The sequence below is a fragment of the Battus philenor genome, unplaced genomic scaffold (assembly GCF_028537555.1).
Source record: "Battus philenor isolate CCGP_79_NKW_IND1 unplaced genomic scaffold, ilBatPhil1.0.hap1 SCAF_19, whole genome shotgun sequence".
NCBI classification, from domain to species: domain Eukaryota; kingdom Metazoa; phylum Arthropoda; class Insecta; order Lepidoptera; family Papilionidae; genus Battus; species Battus philenor.
This window is the reverse complement of record NW_027181681.1, coordinates 4,193,906-4,214,206: the sequence shown is the minus strand read 5'-3', so window position 1 is coordinate 4,214,206 and position 20,301 is coordinate 4,193,906. Positions and strand designations below refer to the sequence as shown.

General features: G+C 34.5%; 2 protein-coding genes across 2 annotated transcripts in view; one reads left to right on the top strand and one right to left on the bottom strand.

Annotated features, from left to right (window-relative positions):
- The window catches only part of LOC137921566 (probable beta-hexosaminidase fdl), a 142,844-nt gene that overhangs the window by 35,744 nt on the left and 86,799 nt on the right, over positions 1–20,301 (bottom strand). The gene's annotated exons all lie outside the window — the stretch shown is intronic.
- LOC137921567 (uncharacterized) overlaps positions 1–20,301 on the top strand; it is a 33,131-nt gene that overhangs the window by 6,794 nt on the left and 6,036 nt on the right. The window contains exon 3 of the mRNA XM_068764365.1: positions 5,229–5,358. Coding sequence (XP_068620466.1) covers positions 5,229–5,358 — 130 coding nt within the window. The remainder of the gene's footprint in view (positions 1–5,228; positions 5,359–20,301) is intronic.

The following is a 20,301-nucleotide window of genomic DNA, read 5'->3' as shown; positions in this document are numbered from 1 at the left end:
TCATATAATTAAAATTGTTTCTAAAACTTACATATTAATTATTTAATTTATATATCCGTTTATTTACGTAAACTATCTAGACTACAACCGTACAAAACATTATTGCCGAATGTACAAATTAAAATCGTAGATCTCGTCATACACCTAAATATCCCATGGACAGCGAATGAAAGGTCTGTTTCACTACTCGATTATTTAACTAATGGTGTTCCCGAGAACTGACTCCGAATATGTATATATGAATGCTCTTTGTAAATATTCCCTATTTGACTAACACACATAAAGATAATAAAACGCTGTAAAGTAACACACTGAAAATGGCCACAAGAGCATTAAGGGTCTGAAGTGCAGACCACAGATGGGCAAGCGCAGCGTAGGATGTCTAACCAAACGATAGATAATATTGTTATAATGGAAACCAGGTCACTTCCTGCCGGTCCTATTAAAAATATATGATAGGGGACTATTCCCAGCAGTGGACTACCTACGATACAAATGATGATGATGAAACTTGATGACAGCCGTCTACATATTTTTTTGGTGACCATGAAAACGCTATCTGGGACACGTCATCTTTCGTCGAATTCATGTATTTTTTTTCTCCTGAGATGATGTACAATAAAAAGTGTTATTTACACTGTGAGAGCTCACGTTTACAGAATTAGCATTTGCGGGAGTGTTTGAATTGTTTACGTTTTCTACCTCTAAGCTATAATTTCACTTGTGAGCTTAGCAAGCGCTTGCTTAATCCGCTACCGCGAGAGCTACTCGTTCAACAAACTTCACAAAGCCGATAAAAATCTGTTTTACCTTTCAGTTCGAGTACGTAAACCTATTACGTTCATAATAATACCATCCGACTATACAATTAGATAACGGTTAATTAACAAGAGGCTTAATAAATAGATACTCTATAAAATTGAGTACTTTTCATACTTTACTTTTTCTACTTTCCTCGTACAAGGTTTCCATAAAATAAAGCTCTCTATCGATATTCTAATTGTATTAAATCGCACGCAACGGAATAACCTTCGGAGTTTTGAATTCGTGATTGCTGGTTTATTTTGGGTTGTGCCTTTCATAATGTTTGATTAGGGAAATTTTAAATATTTCAGTTTTAATACCATTACACAGTGTATTTACCTATCTTTAAATTGCGATATTTTCCCTTATGTACTTAACTCATCACGATATCTCTGGAACCATGAGGCTTTAGAGACTTGAAACTTAGTAAGAATATTTCTTTCGCGTTAAGAAAAGGTTCAGGGGCTGTACATTAATAAAATGCATATTTTCAAACAAATATTTTTTGGCATGTTAAAAATTACCAAGAATGGATAATATGAAACTACACCAACAAAAGGCGTGCGTGTAATGCCAAGCGAGGAAGTATTGTATATTTTTCCAAAATCCTAAGTAAACTGGTAGAGAATGTCATGTGACATTCGCCATGCCGCTTTTGGTACACAATAAATAAATAATTATGAAATAATTTCATTTACAGAGAGTAACTGGCTACAAATAGACAAACGAATTCATCGCTTAATACCAAGCGGATACACAGTCCCACGCTAGAATCTAAAAATGTTAATATGAAAGAACACAATTTTAAGGCAAACAACACTCCTTACGTGTGTAGCATGGCACACGCAGGCACGCAATCACACAATTACATTGTACTGTTTGCTTATACAAATTTAGTATTATTTAAACGACGACCCAAATAACTTACCCTCCAAGTGTAGAGGGCGACAAAATTAGCTTTGTTGAACATATTGGGTAGAGCTCTGCTACACACCATTGTAACGCGATAATGGGTTAATGACCGGTATATACATATGTTCGAATACTTTGTTTTCTTTCCTCTTTAATCGAATTATTTCTCAGTGACTAATAATTTTGCTATAGCGGGAAATTTTTAAAGGAAAAACTATTAATACTTTATTTTTCATTAGAAAAGACCATACAGTGTCAAATATAATATAATAAAAGATTAAAGACGAAGTTTTATAAGCAAGGCTTTCATCCTATCATTTTATAATTCAATGTGATTTTGAGACTATGAGATGCTTTCATATAAAATACCAGCGTGATTCACAGGAAGATTGGTTATAGATATAAAAGCTTTAAAAGGATGAATGAAAAGTTAATTTGCTGACAATGAATGTAACATACATTCATAAAATCAAACTTTCAGAAATAATAAAAAATGAAATATATAGTTCATAATAAAAACCGGATAATACTTTATTAAAATAACGTTTTGTTTACTATGGGTTACTGCTGAGTTTTGTACAGCCAGAAGTTATTGGTGACATATTTCAGAGTGATCATTTATATAGACACATAGTATAACGTATAATTAGCTAAACAAGAAGGAATTTAAGTTTTATGTGTGGACTCAAAAAACTAGGTCAACTTAAAAGCACATCAGCTTTGTATTATTTAGATATGTAAAATTAATAAGGTATTTGATGTTTTATCATTGAATTTAAAAGGGTGTTAATTGCTTTGGAAACGTAATGCATGTTAATAATTATTTATATTAATAAGTCACACCTACAGCAAAACATAATACATGTTGTATTTACAAGTTCATATAACATTGCATAAATTTTAGTATATAAAGGATTTCTACTGATCTGTCACGATATCTCTGGGACCATATTGCAGAGCACCATACTGCAAAGACTTGAAATTTGGTAGGACTATTCGGTTGAGTGGGCGCTCATTGTAAAAATACATGTTTTTAAACTATAGCTGTTCGTCGTAGTCGTTGTTTTCGGCTCATAGACTCCTACTGCAAAGCATAGGCCACCTTCAAAGATAATGATTGAAAGTTTTACCATTATTGCAAGCTTGGCAAGCGGGGTTAGCGATAGCAGTATGGTATTATAGTACAGAGTGGTACACAGTATAATTAATACACAAAGAGCGAATTATATACAATTTTGTCCCCGGGAATCGGACCTGCGACCTACGTTCGCAAGTCGGGCCACCACTGCGCACACATTTAATTCAATTTACGAAATTTTATGTTTTAGTTTAGGGCACCCTCAACGCATAATTAGTACAATAATATGAACAAATAACACTGAGCTACTGTGAGCTCTTACTTTAACTTAGGCAAAAACTTTTAGCACTTTAAAAATTATATAGAATAGATTTTATATGTATACCAACAAACAGCAGTGTGGGATTGCGCGTAACAGGCGATACACAGCTAGTTATGAATAAATGAGTGTATGTAAGTTAATAGCCAGTGATTAAAACGTAAGGATTGCATTGAAATATTCCCGACTATTTTTATGTTGTTAAAGTAAAATTACATGAGATCTTTATCATTAACTCATTTGTCAACAAAAAGCTTTAAAGTTTATACAACCAAAATGTTTTATTCTAATATCTAGTAATCCGAATTTTAAAACGCTTGTTCTTATATAAAACTGAAACTATTGCTTTTTTATACGATGTAGCTCTAAATACTAGTTTGTATATGAGTTATACATTTACCCATTTAAAACTTTGTCATATATAACTAATCATACTGTAAATATAACGATCAGATGATAAAAGGTAAACATATTAAAATGCATGTCTTTTGATAAAGGGAAGCAATAACGATATAAAAATATGAATAAATAACGGGCGCGGGTCGGAAGGCGCAAAGTTTAATTAACCGCGGCGGCGACGCACGCGGCTGTAATAAGTTCCGAACTTGGTTAACGCGCAGCGGAAGTGCGTGGCACGAATTAAGCGGTGTTAGCGTTTTACAAGCGCCGCGCCGCCCGTCGCGCTTATCGCCCTTATCACTGCCGCCGAGTGCGAAATGTCGCAGGCGTGTGATACGAATACACATTCAAACAGTAAGTGATATCTCTTTTATTTTTCTCTGTATTGTCAGGAACAAGCAGAGATATAGGTATAGGAAGTAAGTAATATTTTTTATTTGAACATAACAAGTGTACACGTTATTGACATTATAGTATCTCAGAAAACTAGGTCAGGTTTGTCTGGATACTGGATTCAGTCCATATTGTTAAAATACGTTAACAGTCAAATTATGCTAGTAAGTTACCATATTTGTTATTATTATATTAAATAGAATAGCACAAATAATACGAGGGTAGTAAAAAACAACTGGTATCAAAGAAACTCAAGGATATGACGTTCCTATAGGTTGTTTATTTTATTTTTGTTATACAAAATCCAGCGTAAAAGCTCGTAGAAGAGTTGGCCGCTGGGGCTTTAAGGTACTGCGGTTGATACCGCGGGTTACCAAGCGTACGTCACGGTTGGTGGTTGTATTTTGCAAATTTAAATTTAATCGACTTATACGTATTTTGGACACTGGAGTTATCTTTTATTCTCATTCTTAAGTGCCTGTAACTTAATGAAAACACTTTCGCATTGCCTTTATTTTACAAGTTAAATGTTCTCCTAAACATACGCCGTTTGAACAAAATTATACGCTATCTCTCAATGACACCCACAGTCACTCAATGGGCCATGGACAGGGTTATGCTTGAGATTTTTAGATTGATTCTGTAACGAGAAGATCTGTAGACTAATCGTTCTTATGGGATATCTATGGAGAGACCTATGTGGACATCCTGCTGCTGCAATGATGATGATGGCAAAGTAAATGATGATGATGATAAAGACAAAAAAATTGTAAAAGTTTATGAACTACCATTATAGCGTGATCAATGTACAACGTATTAAAGTATTATACGGACAGACCATTTCTGTTTGTGATGTTTTTAAATGATATAGTTTACGTGCTAGTAAGCGTATAAAAACGAGCTTATTTTAGGATACAGCATACAAATCTTTGGGATTTGAATTATTGCTATATTATATGCTCCTTGTGATTGCTTTGTAAACATGTTAAATAAATAAAAGAACTAGGAGGCAGTCGCTTGGCTGTCATGTTAAGTCCGCCATTGAACCAAGTGTAAAAAGAGTTAATAAAAAATACGTAGTCTGTTTTTCTCGAAGCTTTGCTGCGAGATCGAATCAAAAATGATATACGCAAACAACCATGGTTGAAAAATTACTTATTTGAAGTAGTAGTGGGCAGGACACATCAGCTGTACAACCGAACACCACTAGGGTCTATCGGCTTTCGAATGGCGACCACAAACCGGAGACGTGGGGTTTGTAGGTGATGATATACATGGCGTCTATCGGCTGACACGATGATGATAGCCATGATGTTTTGACAGTGCGACGCTGTGCGGGGTGCTGGTGGCGGTGTGCGCGGCTTGCTGGCGCCGGTCACCGTCTACGGGCAAGCCGGACGACGTGGTCGAGTGCCGCGGAGTGTACACTGTGAGCACAGACGCTCGCCTTCAAGTAAGTTTCAGTTTTTTATTTAACTATTATAGTTTAACAGTAATGCAGCCGCCGGACGTAAAATTAACTGGCTTAAAGAGTGGCTAATGGAATAAGTGAAATTGGCCTATTTACTCTTCTTTAGTTTCTTTTTAATCAGCCCCCGCGTATATACATCTCTATAATCTATAAATTTGGTTAGTTCTTGTTAAATGACATGTCTAGGTCAGTAACTTGGTTTATCTGTCACGTATGCGTTCTCGTAAAATTGACCTTTTCTAAATTAGATAACGTCGTGTTTGGTGTAAATCCTAGCAATGTAACTACAATTAACTAGCAAACAAAGCACAATTTCTAATTATACGCGTCACAAACTAAAATGTATACGCTTTGTTCGCTTCTTACATGGAATATCAAAAAGGAATAGAGTATTCTAAAAGGAATATAATTCGAATACTAGGGTTCTAACTACTTACACTTAACTTTACTTACTTAGCGTAACACAAAATTGAATAAATGAACGCGTTATTAAAGATTATGTTGTTAAAGTTTGTGATTCACAGATATCACAAATACGCTGTAATAACACGGGTTCGCTTAGCAAATCGGAATACGTTATCGTAGATTTTCATTTGTGCGCGTCATAACTCGCTCTTGTTATCTCGGCGTTATATTGCGGTGCGAGGGTGCGCTGCGTGGCGCAACTGGAGATATTAAACTACATTTTAATCATTTAAAAAAGTCCACTATTGAACATAGGCTCAAGCTCTTGACTGAATTATTTTTATTTCGACGGCGCTTATCCTCTTTTTTCCTCCTCCCCCACTTCGCTACGATTTTCGAAGGCGCGGTATATCAGTTTCGGTAGAACTGTAATAATATTAATTTTAGTTTACTAAACATTGTTGGAAGGTCTCTTGTCTAATATCATATTTAAATGACTCTATATATGTACAAGATGTTTAGCTACAGGTGTAGAAGTTTTAAAGGAGTGATTGTATATCTCAATAGTTGTCAATGTAGGGTGCACCTTATGCAAAGATTAATGGTATCAAGAATTATAAATAACGTAAAGTATTATAAAGTTTTAGTGAGAAGAATCAGAAACAGTTTTATTTAGCTTACTAAACGAAGTATTTTCGAAATTCATATTACTACATATTAAAATGAATTATTGTTTACAGTCTGTCCGTGCAGACTTTGTTCTGCCAGATGTTTTTTGCCTGTCGCATTTCAATAGAAAAATAAAATATAACATATTTCAGAGTGGTCACTTTATGCAGGGTAAGACAAGTAAGGGCAAGTAAGCGTAAAATCTTTAAAGTTGTTTACTGACAAATTAGCTATAAATTGACCCATTTAAAGCAATTGCACATGTAACCAATCACCTTGTATATATTATCCACCCTGTATATTTTGGTTAGGGTGGACGCAGTGTTAATCTTGTCTCTCATGGTACACAAAAAGTAGTAACTGGGACGGCACGTAGCTTATTGCGTGAGCGCTAGCTTTTTCCTTCCTTGACGTGGTGTTATAAGACTATATATAGTAAATAAAAAAGAAAGTCACATACACAGTTGTGTCCTAAAAGAAACAAGCGTTTTTTCAAATTAAAATAGATTTTTTATTGTATAGATGACAATACGGAATATAATGTCTAAATGTTATCGATACCGAAGTTAGGTAAAAATTCATTGCAATAACGCGAAGAGGATTTGAAAGTTATTAGTACGCCTGATTCTATTGTAATGGGTGAAGCCAAGCATATCTCTACGCTTGCACTCGTATGCCGTAAATGCATCGAAGATTACGGGAACAATGCATTCTGAATAGCCGATGGACCGCAGGCGCTTCGCGTCGATCGCATTGCATCTTATCGTTACACAACATTGTTGAACAGCGTATTGCACATAATATCAACTATCAAATATTTATCGAAAAAGCTACGGCAATGGTAATTTCGTAAGAAAATTCAATAAAAATTGCTGTTATGATCATCTTATCACCCAATAATTACCCACTTTAAGGCGAAGGGCTTTAATTAGGTTGACAGTCCACCCAGCCCTACCACCTAACGACCGTCAGTTACACGAGCGATGTCATGTCTACTGCCACTTCAGACGAATTCTTTGATCTATAAAATAACTTAACTTAAAAATATTGTGTAAATTATGAAACTGACTAAGGTAGACGACAGTTACCTTAGTCAGTTTCGGTTTATTTTAATATCAGAGTATTTATCGGTTTATTATATAATAACATATAGATATTTATAATGAACCGATTAACAGATAAATAATTAAAAAATAAATGTGATTTATTTGGTGATGGCGGCGTATAGATTAGATCCCACCCTCTTCTCCCGTGGTTGCCTTAATAGCCGGCTAAGGTAAGAATATTTACGGACGATGAGTATCAGGATTTGTCGAACACATTTGTATTTAAAAAACTGCGCTCGCCAAACAGCATGCCTAGCTTGGCGAGAAGCTGGACATCTCTCTTGTATAAAGACCAGGCCCTCAGTCTGCAGCAGCTCCGCTGTATATGACACAGATAGCAACCATTCTAATGGCAGCGTAGGATGTACTAAGCTGCTGCAGTCTGGATACAGGTAGCTTCCAACTGGTCTCGATCTATGGAAGAAGCCTATGTCTAGCAATATATATTCTACTGTTGAGAAGTGCTTCACATGAATGTAGAGTCTGGTGTACCATTAATCCTTATTGTGATTAGATTAGCGGCCGACGGTAGTCGGTAGAAAAATAAAAAATAATATCCACAAATAACGTAACATATAAACATTGAAATAACGCTTTGAAATGAGATTATCTAGTTTTAATTATTCGTTTAATTGGAATGTTATGTTTTAACCACAACTTTGAACGTTTAACTATTCAATTTATAACGAATTGGGTAAATATATTATTTGAAATCTTTAATACAAATTTCTTTTAGGTGTCCAATTTAATTTGCCATTATTTATGATGCAAAAAACGGTTGCAAAAAATACCGTGATTACGTACATCGCCTATACGATTTATGAAATAGTTCTTGAGAAACATGTTTTTTTTGTAAATGTTACATCTTTATTCTCGTTTAATCATTGAGTTTGCTCATGCTACATGCAATGAAACTCAGCAGAAACTTGTCCATTAATGACGTTTCGTATTGAGTGTATCGCCATTTATAAAAAGAATTCAAAACATAACTCAATTGTAATTGTAAAATTATTTTTAATAAAGACATTTGGAAATATCAATATAATAAAAGTTTTTTTTTAGTAAATTATAGGTTGACTCCATTATAAATATAATTAATGCCACCGTTAATTAATTTCTTTTATGCGCATGTCAAATAGTTAAATTACGGGGTAAATATACGAATGCTTTTGTTACAAAGAATTGCGGCATCGACAAGTTGAAAATGTTAAAGTTCGTTATTACAACGTAAACGTGTTTGAACAATTTTTATTGTTCTTTCAAAAGGTATTTAATTTATCATGATGTAAATATCTTTTGAAGAAATTGTCAATGTTATAAAAACTCTGTATAATGTAATCGTGTTACTTAAAATAAACATAGAGTTATCATAAACTGTTTACCAAAAATTAAATGTCCGATGAGCCAAACAGAATAATCGGGAATTCCACGCAAGTACTGATATGTTGGCCATCACGATTTAAAGCGACAGGCAGAACGTTGTTAAAGACTTTTTATTAATTTTGGGTATTCTGCGCAGACTGGAACATCAGTTAAATATGTTGTATATGTATATATTTATAGAACGTTTTTTGCGTATACTATCGACATAACGAATATATTTTGTTAACAGGCGTTACTAAAAAAACTAACCGTATATTTATTACTTTAAATAACGATACCTCAATTTTTTAAAAGATAAAAAAATATATTATAAAAAAGGAAGCGGCAGTTATATAATCAAAATATAACAGTAATTTTAAAATCTTGTTTACGAACCATTGACTTTATGGTACAAAAAAAACTATTAAGTACACATATTAAAATATAACGTGTAAATAATAAAAACAAGAACACGCGAAAATATGTATGCAAGCAAGCTCGAGAAACGCGTACTTAGTACAATATACATAAAACGACGCCTACAAGCATTTTAGCCGACAAGCACTAGGTTCGATGTAGATGTAATTTTAAAAGCCGTAGCTTGTCTTGAAAATACATAAACATTTCTTATAACAGGTAGCAGCAGGCCGGGACATGACTTAGCAGCGTCTCTGGGCATTTCTTGTTGTCGTTGACTGGAAAGCTATTTACGAAGCTGTATTATCGTTAACGAGCGGCGGCCGGGAACTAACGCGGTTAGCCCGGGGACGCTTCCGGCGCGGGATTGTAGTTCCGAAGCGCAGCCTCCGCTACCGGCGCGCGACATTGAACTTTATGAATCGCTGCTTACTTACGAACTGTCGCGGCTTTCCGTTGGCGGTATAAAATGAGTTATAAGCCACAACGGGTTTTCACAATAAGTCTTAAGATTGCTACTCTAGATTTCTAGATTCCTTATGGGAAAATAAAATAAGTGTGGGAACTCGTATGAGAATATTTCAGCTACTTACCCGTAACCGTAAACCAGAACGGCGGAAGAAATTAAGCCACGCACTCCTACAACTACTATGTAACTGGCAACGAATTCACTGTGATCCGTAGCACTATGTCAAGGCGCACAAATAAAATCTTAAATCATAAAGGCGTTATGTCCGCGTCGTTAAAATTAAGGTAGTACGCGAAAGAATTCGCGTAGTAAATTTTGGAAATTGACCAAACTGATATGGTGTGAACCGAGAGCGTGTTTAACTTTCTATTCTAAACTCTCTCAACGCCATTCTTACTGATGTCCGATTTTAAAGGCGCTAAGCTAGTTATTGTGTCCAGCTAATCAGACGGTAATTTTTTTGGGAATTTTGGAAAATTTTGTATCTATCTAATCTTGAACGTGACTGCTCTTTATTGCGTATAAAAAGCAGAGTACCAATACTAATCTCAACTACATACATTATGAGCTTGAAACCTAAACCTATTCTTCGATGATGTACTGAAAGTAAAGCTTAAAGCAAGCTATACTTTAACCATTTAAAGCTTTCTCACCTATAACCAATCAAGCGGTATATAATATAAAATGTATAAAATTATGTTTCGCATGTGCCTGAGATGACTATTAAAATTTCTTTCATTTAATAAATAAGCAGTATAACGTAATAAAACGTATTTAAAGGTTCAGGGACAATTTGCACAGTTCAAACATTCTTTTAAATTATATTTTAAAATAATTCTTTTAAGTTAACCAGCATGATTTAAATTCATCTAGGGATTTGAGTCAACGACATCGGGAAAAATATTTGGTCTTTACGACTACGTACATGAATGACTATGTACATGAAATACAAACAAATTTTTTCGAGCAAAATGTGCACGCGTATTCAATCAATATGCAGGGAGGTGTAAAACAACGAACACTTGGTTATATGTACACGATGTTCGTAAATAGGCGATGTCGTTAGGACGCGGGATTAACGATGTCATGCCGCAGGGATTTATGGCCGCGCCGACACAAAAGGGCACTTCGAAAAATCAATTAAACGGACACAAACTCTTCGTGTTGCGATACATACGATGACCTCATTGATAGTGGTGCAGTAAACACGATAATAGCGGTCTGTGATTACTCACAATGGACAATACAACCCGCTAAAACTTTTATGCGTATTGATTCATTTATTTATTTATTTATTGTAAGGATTATTTAAGTGATCACCTGTGTTCGATATTATGAGAATGCCAGAAGAGCCCATTTTATAGAAACTAGAACAAGATTGGGCTCTCCTATGATGGCATCTTTCATCTTAAAGCCACTAGTGTTCTAAACGCATTCTGCTTCGAGCAGTGTCTGCAAAAAATCAGGCCGGCTTCATTTAGAAACTCAATTGATTTTGTTAGCATACGGCTTTTATCACTTTTAACAAAAAAAGTGTCCTATAGAAAAAGATATTTTGTCGCGAAAGACTAACAAATCGACAAGACGCAAAGAACATACATCTCAAAGTTCTCATTGAAATATTGAACACTTTAAATATTAGGCAAAATTCATGTTATAGTGTAAATTGCTCAAATTATCTTTATATCTTATCTAAATTATCTTTATAAACAAATTATTTTTTCCTAGAACTTTGTTGAAATAAATTTTTTTTCAAATATTAACCTCCGGAAAATTATTTTACTTCATGACTAAAACTGTGTCACTAACACTTAGTTTCCTTTATACCCTATTTCTTTTATTTACATGAAACATACATACATTATTTTTTTAGGTTAAAGCGCTAGCATGTATTCAACTTTTAGATCTAGGCGTTCAGCGCAACGTCGGTTGCGCTGAACGTCCCGCTCCTTCAGTCGCTGTTTGTTATAAAGATATTCGAAATTTTTGTAAAGCGATTCATTCAGCGCCACAAAAACTTTAAACAGATTGCGCGGAAATATACGAAAGTGCAAATTGAATTTCAAATGAGTCCTTTTATTACGACAGTCACCGAATGAATGCAAGAAAGAGCTTAATACTGTTTATTTCATTTGTAATAAGTAACAAGAAAAATTCTCCTTGCGAATATTTTATTCAAATTTATACAATTAATTAGGATTCCGCGCGCGGTAAACATTCTTTTTAGACACGATAGGTTTGTATTGAAACGACACTCGAGCATTGTAAGTCGGCGGGCGGCGCTGTGCTTGAGTGGCGTTATCTTTGGTAATGATGGCGTAGCGAGATTATGCTTTATATTTGATTCTTATTATGAATTTTTAGTGAAGGGTATGCGGGCGGAAAAAAGCGGGAATAATTGACAAGTAATGAGATGAAATTTAATTGTTGATCGCGAGTTTGGTGACGGAAAGCCGTTAACTTCGTATTAATTAGGACATTTTGATTAAAATTATAAATCAGAATATTGAGTTGAACATTGAACGATTTGACTATGCCAATATGTTGGATCACGGCTTGTACTTTTGTGGTATGTCTTTAGCCAAAGGGACATAAAAAGGGACAAATTGTAAAAAAGACTTTTTATCAAGGACACGCATGCATTGATTTGCAACTAATAATAATATCAACAGGTCGATTTACGCACAGTAAACAGAGTTCGAGTGAGCATGTCAAAAATCTTCTCTAACCTAATTCTACTCTCTTTAAAACTACGCCTTCCTGTATGTGTTCGATAAACTATGGGCGTTATGGAGCTCGCACTTATGAAATGACTTGACTGACTCTTCATAAATCACGCAAAGTTTAAACATTGAAATATTGTGATATAAATTTCCAATAGCTGCATAAATTTTGGGTTTTAAGTATGATTAGCGACAGAGTTTTTAAAAGTGAATCAGCTGTATTTACAGCAATATTTCAAGATTAGAAATAAAACAATAGAAATGTGCGACCACTAGCGACAAACAAGTAATTTCGAACAATACGAGTACACGTTTTACGACATTACATTTTTAACAATACTTGTTATTGTATTTTATATCAAATCGAATTAAAATCTGGATTAAGTACGCATGAAATTTACGTCTGAATTGGCAATGGTCGAGGCACATCGCTCGTGTAGCTAACGGCCCTTGGAGCCGAAAGTTTCTCGAGTGACGACCACGAGCTGGTAGACTGGGCGGTTTCCGCTAGATGGACCGACGACACAAAGGTCGTGCAAAGTGCGACAGACACGTTCTTAGGGAAAACTTATTTTTTGCGCAGAGCGTCTATCGGCTGAAAAGATGAAGAATGAATATTAAATAAGGTTATTATAATTGTTAGTGACCCGACGTAATGCTTTATTAATACTATAAAAAATTTAGCACAGCTATAAATAACGTTAATTAGTGTGATGTAAACTTGGTGGCCAAGATTTGAATTTTAAAATCGTAAGCGAAAAAGAAATAGGTTTGAGGAAAGGTTGACAATTAGAGTTAGGCGAACGTATTGCGCGATACGTTAGTTTGAGGTGTATATATATATATATATACACCTCAAATTATATAACGAATAATAATATGTTTTTCCAGAATTTTACTAATTCTGTTTAATCGATGATACGTTATTGTATTAACAACTATCATATTGCTTTGTCCCGAAAAATATTAATAATAAGTAGGAAAACCCACACGCGTAAGTTATTGTAATGGTACATTGTTTGTGTGTGAGTAATTTCAGAGTTTAAAAACTACAATATTCCAATGTCAAATCCTCTCTCGGAAAAGTGACGATGCAATTATAGTGTAACATATTTTTTTTTTTCAGTATATATGTATTATGGTTAGATTTTATTGAATGGACATTTACTTTGAAACTTCTGGCATTATTGTTATTCATTACAAAACCAAAACAAGAATTTGCAATAAGTTATTAGCTTGTGCGTGATGAATGCAGTATCTTCCGCTCGTTGGTAAGGCGGTAACACTTCACATATAATAAACTTCGTAGCGATTAAAATCATCAACTTAGCGATTAAAATTTGCTTGATTACTTTTATCATCTTACACTAAAGATGGATAATTAGAAAAGGACCAAGTACGCTCAGTAACTACAGAATTGATATTACCGCATCACTGCAATGTCTAGACAGGCGACTGAAATAGATTTTTAAACCAGACAGCTTAGACTTTTTTTTTAAATTTCATTCGTTCAAGTTGAAATTGACTGTGTTTACTGCGGGAATTATAGGCACTTCCCTTTCGATGCGACCGCACAACTGCAGACTTTCTCATACGTAATTGATTTCACAGCGGATCAATCTTCAAAGTGGATCGAGTCGGAAGGCCACAGTCAGTACGTTAAACTTACTTTACCAAGTTACGTGTTTACAGTCATCCATTTTAATTTAGCCCGTATCTGAAAGCTACAGTAAACAGGAGGCCGCTTAATTTGTTCGTCGTGGACGATCGTAATCGTGTTTGATCGGATGTGGGTCAAGTTCAGAATCTGTCCTCCGCTGGAAATAGAATCGCCCCGGAATAACGCCACTAACTTTATTTTGCGATATTTTTAGATTTTTTTTATTTAGAATATATGTTCTGTTTCTATCGTTGGTAAATTTGTTTCTCTTAAGGAATCTTTTTTTTTTACTTATATACGATAAGTATTGCATATATGACTTAATTGTAAGAGCCTTTTAAATTATGTGCACCACCATCATCATCATTTCAGCCGTAGGAAGTCAATCGGTGAACATCGGCCTCCTCCATAGATTTACAATAAGATCAGTTCAAAGCAGCTTGTGTTCAGCATCTTCCATCGACATTAACAAGATCGTCTGTCTACCTCATGGTTGCACAGGCTTATTAAGACTAGGGGCCACTCGGGCAAATCATGAACTGATGGCGGGCCGGCCGCCAGAAGTATAAGTAATTAAATTTTTTTGGTTTTATTCTGGAATAGAATTCAATATTTTTGGTATGTACGGGAGTATTATTTTTGCTGTCGGCATAATTCGCCCTGCAGGCTGCGGGTTGCGGTCTGTGCATCCATGGTCTACCTTGTGGGTGGACGTCATACATTGCGCTTACTGGTCTGTGGTTCCCACTGCACTACCTTAAGGCCCCGCGGTTATCAAGTTTACGCGCTATAATATGGCATGCCTTCTGCCATTCAATTTGCCAACCAGCTTTACATGTATGGTAACATCCAAAAACTTAAATTTAAGCGTATTATAACAAAATATGTCCTGGATTAGATAGTCAACCAATTGATTTGGAATGTCAAGCATCTCCAAAGCCAGTCAAGCATAAAGTTAGAGCGAGCCGATTTATATTCAGCTGTCATCCGGAATAAAATGTTTACAGCAGAATAAAACCGGGTTTACATTTATACTCCAATCGCAATTCAAAAGATTTGCTTTATGACTCTTTGCCTCATAAAGTTTTAATAAGTATTTGCCGATTTGGTTTGTTTCCTTCTGACTTTTATAAGTAATTTCAAAGGTAGGAACTATTGAAAACTTATTTCGATGAATATCAATACACCACAGGTTTCAAATGCCATGGAGTCTCTTTTTTATTCTCTCGTTTCCGTAATCCGTATTATTGAAATGAAAACTCCCGCGTAAAAATCACACAAAAAAACTGAATGTTCGTATATTTTCGGTTAAAATTCAAACCATCTTTCAAAAAAGGCTTTTGGATTTTTCATATCTATGTTTATATATATCTTCTATTTTTGAGGGGTTTTTTAACGTCATTTAACATTTAAGCGCACCCTTATGTTACAATGCAGTGAAAATAATGAGACTTAGAGTATTCTTTAATCCAAATCCAATCACCAATTATTCACGGAACACAAGATTTACGCAAAAAGGCTTCACAGCAGATAAAGAAAGCTACTACCTGTGAAAAAATAATAAGTCCACACAGATTTAATATTGATTAGATATATGAAAAATTCATAAAATATTTCTAATTTCCTAACGCATCCCCGCGAATTACAGCGGGGCTGCGATAAATACTGGTTATTATTATTCGTCGGGGAAATCCACAGCCGGCCTCTTACTTATGAAATAGTAATAAGGCAGATAATGCTAATGCGGTGCCGCGCTATATGCACTGCTCTAATAACGTCTTGTACGACCATAACAGCCGCTACAATAACCTTTACTTTTTATATTGATATGAATAAGCAAAACTTGCGCCAATTTTTATAAGGCTATGATAATGTACCTGATATTAACTGATTATTGCGATGTAGAGAATAAAATTAGGAATTAGTCAATCAAATGTATGGAATCATACGTATACAATATATGTAGCATTGTAAAATTCATTAGTCATAAGGCTTTTTTAACCAACCGATACTATTGGAAATCTATCGGGAAAGTCTAGTGAAGTGGATGTCTTACGGGTGAAATCATGATGATGAAAATTGCACGTAATTGTAGCAATTTTCTTTTTTTAATATATATCCTAATTTCAGGACTTATGTCCAGAGATCTGCCTCATAGATTTCTAATAGTTCTGGTTGGAAGTGGCTTGCATTCAGCGTCTTTTGACGACCTAAATATTGTCGCCTGTCTGCCTCGTGAGTGGGCGTCCTTCACTGCGTGATTGTCTGGTGCGTGGTTCCACTCTAGAACCTTAACGCCTCTTTTTGGATAACATAATTTATTATTCATAATTAAATGCTAATTGTAGTAAAACATTCCTTTAAAAAGTATATAAATAAAAATTTGAAACATGTTTGGGGTAAAAAATAATAAAAGAGGATATCGTCGCCGGCTCGAAAATGTGATACATTTGAAATCGAAATGTGAACACTTGAAATCGCGCATGTTATCATCTATCTCTATTTTAGCTAGAGCAAAAATAATGAATAAAAAAAGAGCAATAGATTACAAGTACATTTTCGAATTTCATATTAAAATAAAAATTCTTCTTTTAGTTTTATTTAATTGGACTGTTTCGCAACAAAACATGGCAGAGTATGGTAAATATATATGAAAAAATAATGATGAGTAGTCAAATCTGTAGCTAGTCCCAAACTCGAGAATGGTCCTTTTTCATATATTTATTTAAGTATGTGAAAGTTTCTATGACGAGAAAAAAACGGAAAAATAGTAAAAACAGTAATATTTGTTTCCCGTACGAACCAGTAAATCTAAACATTTAATGTCAATAAAAAACTTAAAAAAGGGTGCATTCAAACAAAAATCATCAATGCAATGAAAATTTTGGGATATATTATCATATTAAAATTTCGCACTTTGCGTGCACAAAAATATAAAAAAAACAAGATAAAGTTCTAAAAATATAATAAACTTATTTGTGTAAGTAATGTAGTTTATTGTCTTAGACATTATATCAATAAATAAAATCATCGCTATGAAACCGGTTTTATTTATTTTGCAGTAGCACGAATTGTCTTAGTATGGTGCAGGCAGTCTTTTTTAAAAACTATGAGGACAAGCTGTTCCCTTGCCCCACAGGTTGGTTGTTCGACATTAAAGGAATTTCATAAGACGATTAAAGCTTCAGTGCTGAGGCAGTCGCTGTCAGCTACTTAACTGTTTAAAAATTTGCATAGTTTTTAAGAGTTTAAGTGGTTCGCCTGAGCAGACTCATTGTTGATGCAAGTCAAGTCGCTTGTGGACGAGAAACGAAAGCTGTTAGTCTTCGAAATATTGAAAACTTCATAATTCTTAATTTTTTTGTTCAATCTGTATTTTTTATAATAAAATTCAAAAGCAACTTAGCGTTAAGACGACTGTGACCAAACATTTTAACCACGTATACTTTTCGAGTATAACGAAAGAATCGAATGATGATTAAAAAATCAAAAATACTTTAAACGGCGGGTATTTTAATCAAATTACTTCCCTTAAAATAACTATTAAAGTATTTTGTTTCACCAGGCCCTGAATTATTTAATTCAAACAAACGATTCTGCAACTTCCAGTCACTCTCTTATTACACTTGCAAAACTAATATATAATAATAAAAGCATTTTTAATAATAGGATTCGAATACAATAATGTGTAATTCTATTAAGTTTAGTTCTTAAGGTGCAGGTTGAACATAGATTTTGAAACTTTAAAACGTAAATGTCGTTAAAAGAAAATACTGAGTTAAATGTACTTAAGTTTTTTTAAGAATAATAAATTAAATAGGAAGTATGTGCCGATGCTAGCCCCAGTTTGCACGCGGGTAGGCAGGCGTAGTATTTTAATTCAAACATCTTGCGTGAATTCTGCTTCGTATCGTTCGTTAACATTTCTCTATTAGCCGACTCTTGCGGCAACCGAGGAAGGAGAGGGTAAAGTCTATTCTATATATCGGTATCCTCACGTCTCGGAAGAGGCTTATGTCCAGCAGCGAACGACCTGCGGCTGGCATGGTGGTAAAACAAAAGACTTTCTTTACTGAATGAGTTCGATTAGTATTTATCATATGCGGCTTTATATATGACGATGATATAAGGCGGATATAAATTCAGTGCCGCATCTCTATTTTTTACTACTAGTTATTTGGTATGTTTATTTATTTATAATAGTGTCAAAATGTCGTATGCTATTAAGATTCTTAAACTAATACATTCAACAATATCTATATTACGTTTTATATTCTTTTTTATATAAACTTACTTTTTTATTGCTTTACATGTTTTTAAAAAAACAATACACAAACTTTCCCCTTGCGTCATCAAATTACTTAACCTTAGTAAGTATACCTTAGTAGTAATACGGGACACATTTCTTTTAATCATGTATTGAAGAAAGGATCTTAAAGGAAATTTCGTTTAAACGGGTTGAATTAATGAGATTGCTAATAATGTTGTGTTATATTATATTGTTATTTGTAATAAAGTACATTATTGTAGTATTAGGGAATACCTACACATTGTAAATACACAATATATATTTCAGATTTCTATTAAAATAAATGAAAGCACCGATCATTTTGCCTGTGGTCCCGCTGTGCACTCGGCAGCGCGGGTCTCGCGAGGTTAAAGATTCGCATTCGCCAGATTTAACGACCGGTGTTCGCCGGCACGAAATAAAAATCGCATTTGCGATAATTGGTTTCCGCTCGGCGAGCCGCCCGGCCGACTTGCCCCAACAACTAGTCGAGTGAGCGCGTCTAGTTCGCCCCTCGTGTGTGGGTAAGCGAATGCGGCTCTACCATTTTTTTACCAACGCTAACAGACGAAATAAAAAGTTAAGGAATTAATAGCTTAACTCTCTCAATAGGGCGGAAGTTGCTTAATAAAAGTTACAATTCTACCACATAAAATTTTCAGTCGTTGGATAGTTTCATGGTAGTTTATTAGGTGTTTAAAAATCTTTTAATTTAGTGCTAACTTTATGTGGGGATAACAGGAAATTTTTATAATCGGTCATTAAAAAAATATGACATGCTTTATTGATATAAAGATTATTTCTTTCCGTGCTCTACTATTCGTCATAAAGTTATTAAAAAGTAAACGCGTTTCACAAATTTGTTTACGTATAACGTTCGTATTTATTACTTGTGTATATTTTTCGGACGGAGAAAATATAATATCGGAAATAATACAACAAAACAGATTTGGAATTATTAATATTGTATTAAAATGTTTAAAACATGCATTCTTGGCTTTAGGCATAAAACACTTTTTCGTTTTTTTTAGAATGTTCTGTCAGAAATTTCAATGTTGGCTAATTGACATTTTATTATTTACATCGGTAACATCGCAGAGATAGAGTTTTGTTTAGCATTTTCTGTCGCATTAGATACATAACGAGACCAAATACGCCTGGCCCCGGTCAAAAGAGATCTACTAACGGTGAAATTGCTATTGGTAAGATTTTTTTCTCCTACCCACGCCCCATGCACATGTGTATGCGCAACCCGACTACGACACTCGCGCACCGATCGTGACAGCGTTCAGACGTGTTGGTTGTTCCGTCTGCACTATCATTTATTACAAAAGTAAAACATTGATACAAGGAGATGCGAAATATTACACACATTATTATTAAACAGAAGTTTTTTAATCAAAAGATAACATTGTATAATTAAAACAGACTGAGTAAGAGTTATTTTTTTTTATTTTCCCAATAACCCATGTCATTACTGTGGTACTCAACGATTCATGACTGTTCGACACGAACCGCTAGTCGAAATAACTTCTAGTGCTAATCTTCAATTCGATTAATAAAATCGATATCCACCGCTTTCACAGCGCGTGCTGGCTATCGATTATTTATTCCTGATAAAATATTTGTTCAACGTTCTAATTACAGGCTTGTACCGTGTAATGCGCTGACTAATTAATTCTGTATGGCCAGCTCCGTAACTGTAAAACGTAATTTTGGTACGAGTTACTAGATAGGTATATTCCGTTACGAATCAAATACTTCCGTCGAATTTCAGGTGATTAAAAGAGATAAGTAGTTATAATACAGTCACTCTTCATAAGCAA